At 38.5% G+C, this 12,119-nt stretch overlaps 1 protein-coding gene across 1 annotated transcript in view; it reads right to left on the reverse strand.

Moving 5' to 3' along the window:
- Window positions 1-12,119, reverse strand: part of CERS3 (ceramide synthase 3) — a 107,987-nt gene that overhangs the window by 42,121 nt on the left and 53,747 nt on the right. The window contains exons 8-10 of the mRNA XM_077762349.1: window positions 9,603-9,695; window positions 6,360-6,488; window positions 2,906-3,012 (exon numbers count right to left, since the gene is read on the reverse strand). Coding sequence (XP_077618475.1) covers window positions 2,906-3,012; window positions 6,360-6,488; window positions 9,603-9,695 — 329 coding nt within the window. The remainder of the gene's footprint in view (window positions 1-2,905; window positions 3,013-6,359; window positions 6,489-9,602; window positions 9,696-12,119) is intronic.

Here is a 12,119-nt window from a genome sequence, read left to right on the forward strand (position 1 = left end):
GAGTCAGATTAACAAGAAGGAACTGACTTTTCCTCTTTGGCACCACAGGATGATTGTGTAACATGTTCAAGCTGATGGGAACACTGTTTAAGCTAGAGTAACACTGCAACTGATTCTTTCAAAACCCATCAAGAACTAATCTCCCAAGCTTCCCATAGCTTGGTGAAGTTTTCCTCAACCTTCCTGTGAGGACCGGTCAACGTCAGTGCAGAAAAATTTTTACCAGCAAAACGGTTTTTACAGTCAAGTCTGTTAATACTGGTTTATTTGCAATCCAACTCCCTGAAGACAGCAAACCGGGATATTGGCTGCCCTCTGCAGTGGGCTGGTGAAGTCAGCGAAGTATCAAGGTCAAGAAAATGCCAAATGCTTGCAACTAATTCTCCTTGAAATGCAGAAATGCTGGCAAGAGAATGACTTCTTAAATCTAGGATTTTTAAAGATGAGGGTATGTGGGAAAGTAACACACCACCTCCACAATCCCTCAACCCCAACACTACGTTTGGTTGTTTTCTGGGCAAGAGTAAGCTTGCTTGTTGATTTAAGACATCATGGAAATGTCTGAGGTTAATGTCCTTCATTGCTAAATCAAAATAAATCAAAAGCCAACCACAGCAGCAATACTTAGAAGCTTCTCAGAGAGTTCCCTGGACTGAGAGCTTCCATGGTGTATGCTTTTAAAATATGCCCACAAATTCTTTGAGACTCCTCCTGTGGATAAATGGAGTCTAATTTTCCTTCCCTCAAATATGAGCTGGGCTTAGTCACCTGGATCCCATGAAGGACAAGAGGTCAGACGTGGTGTGATGTGACTGCCACAGGTGGGTTATTGAAGGAGACACAATGTCTGCCTCGCTCTCTTATGAGCTGCTCACCCTTAAAATCCAGCTGCCATGCTACAGGGCCAACGGAGGGTACTCCAGCTGACAGGCCCAGCTGAGGTCCCACCTACAATCAGCATCAACCAGTTGATCTTACGTGTGTTACTTCAACCACATGAAGCAAGGAAGTCTTCATGAAAAGTCCAAATCTGGCCACATCTGACTGTAACCACATGAAGAAGCTCTAAATGAAAACCACCTAGCTGAGGTGGGTCAGCTCCCAAAACCATAACTCATAATAATAATCAATAAGAGTTGTTGTTTTAAGAGAGAGGTCTGCAAACTGAGGCCTGGTGGTGAAATCTGGCCTGCAACCCGTTTTTCTACAGCCTGTGAGCTCATCTGGGTTTGGTACATTTTTAAAGGGGTGTAAAAGAAACAACACAAAGCAAAGAATAATATGTGACAGAGGCCATATGTAGCCCTTAAAGCCTAAAATAGTTATTCTATGGCCTTTTACAAAAAACGCTTGTGCAACACTGTCTTAGCCACAACATTTTTCAGATGGTTTATTATGTAGCAACAGATAACTGGAATGCGTGGTATCTTTGGAATATAATAAGAGGAATTGATGGACTAATGCTGGATTTATAGCATCATAAAAGTCACACTGAAAAGCCGTAAGTCAACAGTTACCTGAAATTCAATACGTGTCCTATCAATAATTGCTATCATACAATATGATAATTTCACAAACATACTTGCTTGACCAAAGCAAAAGCGAGGATAATGTGATTCTTCAACCAAGGAGAGTATTTTAAAGATGTATCTCACATTTGATTCTAGATGAAACTTCAAATTCTTGGAGTCTTATTAATAACTTTGGCAAACACAGCTGGCATTTGCTGAGTACTTACTATGCTTCAGACATTATTCTGAACTATTTTATACGTATTATTTCATTTAAGCCTTGTGACAGCACTTATATTTTACAGATGAGAAAACTAAGGCACAGGGATATATCTAACATGTCCAAGATTACACAGGTAGTAAGTGTGGAGCCAGAATTTGAATCCATGCCTGACTTGCATTCATGAACTTAACCACCACACTCTGCTGCTCCTCTCCAGAAAATGTCTAAGTAAGATATTGGTCCAGGTTTAAAGATGTAGCTGGCTTCCATCCCTTGACCTCACTGACCAGACTTCTCTGGGGTAGTCAAGGATGCTGTCCCCCCACTAGGAACCAGGGTCTCCATCTCTTTCCCCTGAAACCCAGGATCTTCGATGACACTACTTTGCTGCTGAGAGGATCTGAAACTCCTAGACCAGCCCCAAACTATGGTTGGTTCTTTCTTCCAAATCATCAAAGACTTCCTCACATTTCTCCTCTGGTTCCTGTCAATTGACACATGGAAAATTATGTTTGTCAAAGGGATGAGTGCCAGGGGAGACACAGTATAAGTTCTTCAATCCCTGACCTTGACTAAATAAAATCAACAGGCTGATCAAGAGCCGATCAATATTGAAAAGATATCCAGACCATTGTTAGGACCAGTGATCATGGAGAATGAAATCAGTATCACTTTCCTCATCTGTGAAGTAGGACTTGTAATACCTGTCTTTATGATTTGTTGTATAGACTAGAGGCAAATTATACAAAGGGCCTAATCCAGTATCTGGCATTCAATTAATAGTGACCATAATTGCTGTTATTTTTAACATAGAACATGTCTCTCTTTCAAAGAGCTGAGGACTGGTCAATGACTTTCCACTGAATAACTGGAGAAGCTGTTAATCACAAATATCCATATTCACAAAACAAGACACAGAGTAAGCCCTGCTGCTTACCCATTGGGTTACACATTTCCCACCTCCCTGTGTAATAAGCCTTTTCTGCATTGAAAGGTGTTGTTTTAATTATTTATAAAAATGGCTTTGTCACACTATTTTCTCCAACTGAACTTGGCACAAACAACTGGGCATCAGTGTAAGAAAGAGAAGGCAATGCTCTGACTTCAGCGAAGTGCCAAGGCGACCGCAGCACCATGACTGAAGGCATGGCACAGCGCCTCGTCTACTCACCAGAAGGGAAAGACAATGAGCCGGCTGATGAAAAATATGGCAGAGAAGATGAAAAACAGGATATTACAGGTTTGCTTCCATCCAGCATAAGAAAACATCTTGGCAGACTAAAAACAAAGAAAGCAATTGCATTCAGATAAAGTGATTTAGTATAAAATTATTAAATTAGATATTCACAACTGAAATGATATGATGTCTGGGCTTTGCGTGTGAGGTGCAGGATAGGGATGGGTGGGGAAATAGATGAAACAAGACTGGCCATACTGAAAACTCTTAAAGCTGGATGGGTAGTGGGTCCATTGAGTCTATTATGCTCTTCTCTTCATCTTATGTTTGAGATTTTCCATAATAGAATGTTTGAAAAAAGACATGTTACAACAACTGTAACATTACTTCTGTCTTTTACAAGCAGACAAGGTAGGACAATTAATTTTAGCATGCATTTTATTCAGGCATTTATCTAATTTCTCCACTGAGCTGATTGGAGAGCTAGACTGAAACAAGGCTGAGATCCGAGTGAAGTCCTGGGCTGGGCTGGGCATGTTGCAATAGAGACAGCTGCTTTAAGGCAGATGTGTGGAAGGGGGAGAGTTAGGAGGCCACTCTCAGATCTCTGTCCTGGCTGAAAAAAGTTTCAAGCACTTGATTTTCCCCATTTACTCTATGCTAATCTAGACTTCTCGCATTAACTGTGTTGAATAAAAGGAATTACAGCAAGTGTTGTGTAGGGTGGTATTAGAAGCTTAATTGATGAAGATTCCCTTGTGCATCATCAGTAGAGCCCAAGGTGAAGGGGAAAGTGTCTGGACTTGGGGTGGCAGTTGGATAGGAGCTGCTGAGTGTACCCATCCCTCTAGAAGCATGGCTCAAGCCTGGGTGGTTTCAGAACTGAAATTGCCCTTTCTAGGGCAAGCTTAAGGCCACTCTAAAACAAGAGAGGCAGCATAATTACACTTCAGGAAGGGTTTACATTGCACTTTCCATACTTCGCCATATTTACCATGGAATAAGGATAGAATCATATTGTGGAGTGGCAGGGGTCTAGAAGGGAGCAGCTTCAAATGCTGAGACAGAAGGCTAGTCTTCCAAGTGGTACAAAATGGATATGGGGAGACAGGCCACAAGTTCAGCATGCCTGGAATAGAGTGCCAGTTATTTGAAGAGTCAGAAACCAGGCTAGGTGTGTGTAGACATGAAAAGAGTGTACTTGTGAGAGCAAAGTAGCATTCTTTTGGGTAAATACACACAGAGCATATTTTGGACTCTGTAGGGATGGATATCAGATAGTCATCCCACTCCTTTGCTAAGCATCAGTCCAGATACTGTTAAAGTGTTGGGTCCTGGATCCAAACTTGAACCTGTGGGAAACTAGAGGTCAGGAAGATGCATGAAGAAGATGAAGGCACTTTCTGAGTAAGGGTGATCATAGATATTGGGGCTGTTTTCCCTTGCAAAGAAAAAGCTAAAAAAATGACTCACCAACTGTCTTGAGGAATACGAAAAGATTAATAGGCACCATCTTTAGGGGGGGTCTAAACAGGGGCAAAAGTTGTACCACATCTGGGTTCAATTAGAATTTGCCCAAGAAGACAAACACTAAAACCAACAACTCAAGGAAGCTGTGGAATAGACACCCCTGGGGAAGATAAAAAATGGGCCCCATTCCACTACTTCATGCTGCCTCTTCCCAGCTGGTGGAAGGTACTGGCCTTGCTCATTGAACCTCAAGTTAGGTCATGGCTTGTGAATCAGAAATGATTCACGATCACTAACAACATGAAGCTGTTCTCATAGTTTATTCACGAAGGGACCTCTGAGTTTGATATTTCATTTTTCTTCTTCTTTTTTTTTTTCATCTAAGAACCCCAGAACATTTTCAAACAGTAATGAGCTAAACTTCACAATATACCCTAAGGGGTAGATATGACTTCTCACATTACAGCTGAGGACAGAAAACAAAGCGTTAAGTGATTTGCCCAAACCACCCAGGGAGTTCTATTGTGTCAGTGGCAAGGTGGGGGAGGGTGGCCAGGGACAACCCAGTGTTTATTCCCAATAGCAAACTCTCTTTTAACAACATAGTGAGGCTGTTTTGCAGTGGACATACACCAAAGGCTAGAGGGCTTAGAAGCAACAGTGTAGCATAAAATTCTTAAGTCATGGCCAATATGGTTTTAATTTACAGGAAGGGTTACTGAGATATGATCAGAGAAGGAGGTAATTATAACAGAGATGGCTACATTCAGACAGCGACGCATGGGAAAACTGGCATAATCCTTCTTTTGCTAAGCCATTTGCTGCTCTGAATAATCTTGACCTTTAGAATGGGATTTATATGTCTAACTGCAATTGTATTGAAGTAACAAAATTCTGTACACATCTGATATTTTAACTGCTTTGATATGGCTTCAAATGACTTCTGGTTACATCTAGAAAGGGGTTTAGCAAACTACAGTCCAGCCAATGAGCTATGAAGCTTGTCACCCCTTAAGGATGGGTTTCACTTTTTAAAGGGGTATGAGAAAATAAAAAAACAAACAAAAAAGAATATTGGCAAGAGATCCTATGTTGCCCACATAGCTAGATTTACTATCTGGCCCTTCACCAAGAAGTTTGGTGAACGCTGATCTAGAAGAACAAGATCCTATCAAATTTAATTTCTTCCATATCAACCTATATTCAGGCGATCCTGAACATGAAATGGGTTAACATCATTTTCCTCAGTTTTATTATACGTGAAGGTATTTAAAGGACACACTAAGCGGTTCTGGGAAATGTGACCCCAAGTACAGCAGGAGAGTTGGCTGGAAGAGGACCGTTGGATCACTGCCTCGGGACAAACAGGAACCAATACATAACAGAAACATGTAGAGAAAACAATCCTAATTTTGTTTTGTTTCTCATATCTTGTGTTGTTTGGGATTAGGAAGACTCTTGTTTTAATGTCCCCTGCTCCAAAACATTCTTTCCTTAGAAAAGAAATGTCATTTAAATAAACATCAGCTCTCATTCTTCAAAGCTGGAGGAGGATCGTGTGGGGAAGTGCAAGCATCCAAAGGGTATTCAGCTTTGGCTTAAGGAAATATATGGTTTCATCCAATATTAAGAATCCATAACGCCACAAATCCAAGGTTTCCTTTCCAAAGATTAGAGTTCATTCCTTCTTCAGAGATATCAACATACTTCCTGAGCAGGTATCTGCGTGCAACTTTCTCAAGTGGGATCCCATGAGTTAACCTCTCTCAAGTACCATAGAGAAGGATGGAATCTAAAAACTGAAAGGTTTCCTTTCTTTAAGCCTGAAGGGTCTGAGGACCCAGAGACAACCTCAGACTTTGGATGTTTTCAGGACAAAGAGCCCTGCTATATCACTCACAGGCAATTCTTCCTGAGACGAGGCACAGAAACTTGGGACATGGTATGGTTTTTACTTTTTTTAATGGCAAAAGTTTACCTCCAGCCAAATGTCAGCCACGTCATGCACGATCATCACGAGGGTCCCACTGCGGATATAATTAGCACACCAAGAGAAGCTCATCAAACTAATAGCAGCCAGGTGGTGGATGACATGAGCTAGAAAATCCTATATAACAAGAGGAAAATAGCGGCTATTAAGCAAATGCAGTTATTTCCTAATCACTATATACCTAAAAGTATATAGTGGAAGAGCTAATAACAACAACAACAACAACAATAGTAGTATTTTTTTAAAGTAACTTACATCTGAATGTTTTGAAATTTGTAAAATGCTTTCAGTTTAATTCTTAAACACAATCCTTGCAAGAGAACTAGCACATAATATCCTCATCATTGAAGTCACTGAACTCTGAGGCAGCATTGAAGAGTTGTCATCTAAATCCTAACATCTCCTAACATCTTTCCACTGCCCCACACTAGATATACATACACACCACTTCCCATATACATACACACATGAGTATATTCCTGCTTATATTTACATTTATCATTTCTACTCTGTCTGATTCCAACAACGGAAAAAGATAGATACACAATACAGTAAAACTAAACAACCACTAAAATAAGAGTTACTGCATAGGAAACAAGTAACAAATGAAAGTGTAATAAATACATTAGCAAATCTAGGCTAAAGAACGCTACTACAATTGAACATAAAAACTTAAAAAGCTTTCTGTAAACAAAATATACAAATGGCCAACAAGTACACGAAGATACTCAACTTCATGGGCTGTCAGGAGAACTTAAGTCAAAACCACTTCAGGGGTGCCTGGGTGGCTCAGTTGGTTGAGTGTCCTACTTCAGCTCAGGTTATGATCTCACGGTTTGTAGGTTTGAGCCCCACATCAGGCTCTGTGTTGACAGCTAGCTCAGAGTATGGAGCCTGTCTTCAGATTCTGTGTCTCCCTCTCTCTCTGACCCTCCCCTGCTCAGGCTGTCTCTCTCTCTCTCTCAAAAATAAATAAACATTAAAAAGAATTAAAACAACCCCCCCCCCACTTCATCCCCACTAGGATGGCTATAATAAAAATGAAAAATAGTAAGTGTTGGCAAGGAGGTGGAAAAATTGGCATGCTTATATGTTTATGTACGCTTATATACGTAGGAAGGTAAAATGGTATGGCTACTTTGGCAGCTGCTCAGAAGATTAAATATAAAATTATCATATAACCCAGCAATTCCACTCTTAGGTATATACCCAAGAGAAATAAAAATATGTCCATGCAAAAAACTGGTATATGAATGTTCTTAGTAGCATTATTCCTAATAGCCAAAAAAAAAAAAATCCCAATAGCCATCAAATGATAAACAGATAAAGAAAATGCAGTATTATCTATACAATGGACTATTTTTTAGCAATAAAAAGGAATGAAGTATGGATACATGCTTCAACATGAATGAACCTTGAAAACATTATGTAAAGTGAAAGTGCCAGACATAAAAAATGATTTATTATACAATTCAACTTGTATGAAATATACAGAAGAGGAAAATCCATAGAGACGGTTGCCTAAGGCTAGAGAAGTCAGGAGAAATAGGGAGTGACTGCAAAAAGGTACAAGATTTCTTTTGGGGAGTGACAAAAAATGTTGTAGTATTGACTGTGGTGATGATTAAACAGCTCTGTGGACATACTCAAATCCACCGAACTACATACCTTAGATGAATGGATTGTACAGTGTGCAGATACCTCAATAAAGATGTTTTAAAAATCTTAAAGCTTTCAGTTTCCTTATAGCCAAAGTAGTAAATATGATACTACTAATAATAGCCTAACTTACTGAGCACTTACTATATACCAAGAAGTGCTTTGTATGGGTGAATCTGCTTAATCCTCATAACAACCAGAGGAAACAGGAACTATTTTTAACTCCATTTTACAGATGAGGAAATGAAGATTAGGGGGTGTAGCCAGCTAGCTTGAGATGTTAGTGAGTGGTAAAGCCACGGATTCAAACCCAGGCATTCTGGTTCCAGAGTCTGTGCTTTACCCCCCTCCTGATAGTTGTATGTCTTTTATGTCTCTGAAGATATGTGTTTACAAAATATACGACATATGTTTACATTTAATTTTTGAAAAGGTACCCAATGCACTTGTATGTAATAAAGAAAATTCAACTACTGAAAAATCAAAGGTGGGAGAAATACAGGATCATTAACGATCAACCCACCTTAGTATATCTGTGAAGACGTAAAAAGTGATTATTTTCAATTCTCTCCCTTGAGAAAATGACTCACACCATTTCATCTTGACATATTGTTAGTCCAAACTAAAGTTAATGACAGTTAATCCAGAGCTATTATTGAGTGTATTGAGAATGAGACTGTTTCTATCAGATTTTTTCATAATATGTTCTTATACATAAATTCCAGAAGTTTTCTTTTAGATCTCCAGTTAACTGAAGTTGATTAAACCCCTTAGTGATGGACTGTGTACACCATCACACATCCAAACATCATTCAAGCCAATTGGTCTTATCTCCTTAAAATTGAGTTCAACTTAACTTTATTTATTACACAAATTTTGTTACAAACTGACTTTCTAAGCAGAGTATACCGGGGTATATACAAACAGTATATCATTTATCATTTGATATGTGTCGCTAACATAGATAATGAAATCTTGTGATTGCATTGAGATTCTAACATGGTTTTCTGTACTAGCAAATAGTTCCTAAACAGGTCCCAAAACGTCTCACTTTGTTACATGAGAGGATACATTTAGCATGCCTGTAACTCCATTTCCCTACACATAACACAAAGCTATTCATGCCTGTAGCAAAGTTTCCTCATAAAGATCTTGGATGAATTAAGGACAGCATGTTTTTAAAACCTTTGAGTACATCAAAGAATTACATAAGGTGGGTTATAATCAACTGAAGGCTGTGGCTGCAGAATTAAAACTACTAGGACCTAAATAACATCAAATTCCCAAACCAAAAGAAAGAAACAGATCATATAATGGAGTGTTCTCTTCTCACTGAACACAAGTGGGGGGCTTCCATGTTAGTTTCTCTAACATTTCATTACAAATACCTGCCAAGGCACCAGAGCATAAGCAAGATTTGCATCATTCTATGTGCTATATAAAATGCAAAAAAAGCTATAAACTGAAACTAAACACATGGAAGAATACAATTTATAGATTAGGATTTGGGCTGGGGGAGGTTAAATATTTTTTAAGAAGTAGAATAAGTAGCTTTGTAAATAAGATACTTACCTTCCTCTTGGCATCAGAGCCAAAGCTAAATATCAGAGACCAATAAAAACTCATCTCCAAAATGTAGTACCAGTACTGGGATGGCAGCAAGGGCTGAGAAAAATGAGAGTATTCACCACTTTAGTATCATCAGTAACTCATTGTAAGGCATTAAACTATTGTTTATATCTATTTAGTTCCACAAAATTATGATGCTTTAAGATTTCAACTTCTGAGAAGGAATCAAAGATAATATTTCAAGATATTTTATTTATGAAAGGGTAGACAAGAATTCCAAAATCAAGTTAAATGTTTTGTTTAGAAGTTAATGAAACTATGGAGTTCCTGGGTGGCTCAGTCGGTGAAGCACTCAACTCTTGATTTTGGCTCAGGTCATGATCTCACAAACCACAGGACTGGGCCCTGAGTTGGGTTCTGTGCTGACAGCTTGGAGCCTGCTTGGGATTCTCTCTCTCCCTCTCTCTCTGTCCCTCTCCCACTGACACATGTACGTACATGCTCTCGCTCTCTCTTACTCTCTCAAAGTAAATAAACATTTTTTAAAAAATAAAGAAAGTTAAAACTACAACAGGGGTGATTGCCTTATTTTAGTTGACTGAAAATTAAATTAGGAAAAAAATTAAAAAATCTTTACGTAAAAATATTGGCAAGTCTGTTTTTGCTATTTCCATAGTTTACCTTGTTTTATGTTTCCTGAGTACTATTCAAACTTTGATGTCCAAACCTTGCTACTAATGACAGGCAAGTAATCAGAACTGGCCTATTCTCAAAAAGGGCAGTAATAAAATATATACAATTATTTAAATATCCCAAAAAATGTCTTCTGAAAAAAAAAATAAAATTTCTACATCTAGAATTTTCCTTAATAATGTTATAGTGTGTGTATCTGTGGGGGTGCTTGTTTTAGGTAAGTTGATATATGACTTGGTGTGATGGATTGTTACATTAATGCCTCCAGTGAATTTCACCTTCTGATATCCATGCACTGGTATAGTCTTCACCTACATGACAATGAACTTGATCTTGAGCTTTGGTCAAGGGATCATAAGCAAATACGATGCAAGCAGAGACTACACAAGCACCAGGTAAGAAATCTGAGCTATCCTGCTGATAATAACAAAGTAGAGAATCAAGGTGTCCACTGCCAAAAATATGAATGAGGACACCAGGGACATGAACCATCCCCTAATGAGCCTACCAACTGATTGAAAATGCATGCATGAACTCATTTAACACAATGTGGAACAGATAGAAATGCTCAGCTGAGCCCAGCTCAAATTGTTAACCCAAATCATGAGCAAATAAATGGTTGTTGTATCTTAAAACAATATATCGAGGATGGTTTATAACTGATATATCTGAGAAGTTCAGAGTAAGTTAGAAGTAGGAGAAAAAGACTGGAGTTTGGCCTACATAATGCCTAAGTACCTTATGGTCTAACCTTTGATTCTTTAATACTGAAGCTAGCATATTAAAAGGAATAATTTTCTGGTCAGCTAATCATTCTCAATAAGGCCATAAAAGAATGAGATAGCTTCTGCTTTCTTCTATGTCAGACAAGCACGTATGAGACTAAGTATCCTAGTGAAAATAACTTTAAAAAATCTGGGTAGAATGCATAACAATATCTGAGTGAAGGCATCAAACAGCAACGATGGCATCCCAATCCTGTGAGGGTAAGATTTCAAAGAGAAAAATGCATTAAAGGTGAATCCTTTATTCCAAATGAATCCTTAATTCAAGTACCACAAACTCTAAGCAGGATAAATTAAAAAAAAAAAAAAAACTATACCTGTGTATAAAATTAGTGAGTATTTGTCAGTTTATAAGCAGTATGGAGTCCAGAGACTAAGAAGTAGAAGAAGTTAAACAGGACTTTTGGCAATCTCATAGTGCTAGGATGCAAGTTGGTACTCAGGGCCAGCCAAGCAAGAAGAGAAAGATGAGCATCTATGCTTTTTCATATGCAATACCTATTATTCAATAAAAAGCTATCAAGCACAAGGAGACAAGAATAAGAAAACAGAACAGACCCATAGGTGATGAAGACATTGGATTCATCAGACCAGGACTTTATAAGAACTTTGAAAACTTGGTTAAAATGTGGAAAATTTCAGTAGAGAACTGGGATCCATTAAAAAAAGAATTAAGTGAAAATTTGAGAACCAAAAAACATAGTAACTATAATTTAGAACTCAAAAGATATATTTAACAGCAGTTAGACACTGCTGGCAAAGGCACTAAGAAACTAGAGGACACAAAATAGAATATATCCAGATCTGTGAAGGGTCTGAGATTTTACCCTACTTGCAGGATAGCTGCCACAGTTTCATGGATAATGATTGAAGATATGAAACTCCTGGGTCAGAGATGAAGGATAATGTGTTATTTGCAATAATAGTAGTTGTGAGAGTATCAATATTTGGGCAGTTCTCCCATCTTAATTCATATAGGGCTAAACAAAAAGGGTCGGATGACGTCTGCACATGCAATGGGTTGTGTTACAAGAGAGGAACA

The sequence above is a fragment of the Crocuta crocuta genome, unplaced genomic scaffold, assembly GCF_008692635.1.
Source record: "Crocuta crocuta isolate KB4526 unplaced genomic scaffold, BGI_CrCroc_1.0 scaffold93, whole genome shotgun sequence".
In the NCBI taxonomy this organism is placed as follows: domain Eukaryota; kingdom Metazoa; phylum Chordata; class Mammalia; order Carnivora; family Hyaenidae; genus Crocuta; species Crocuta crocuta.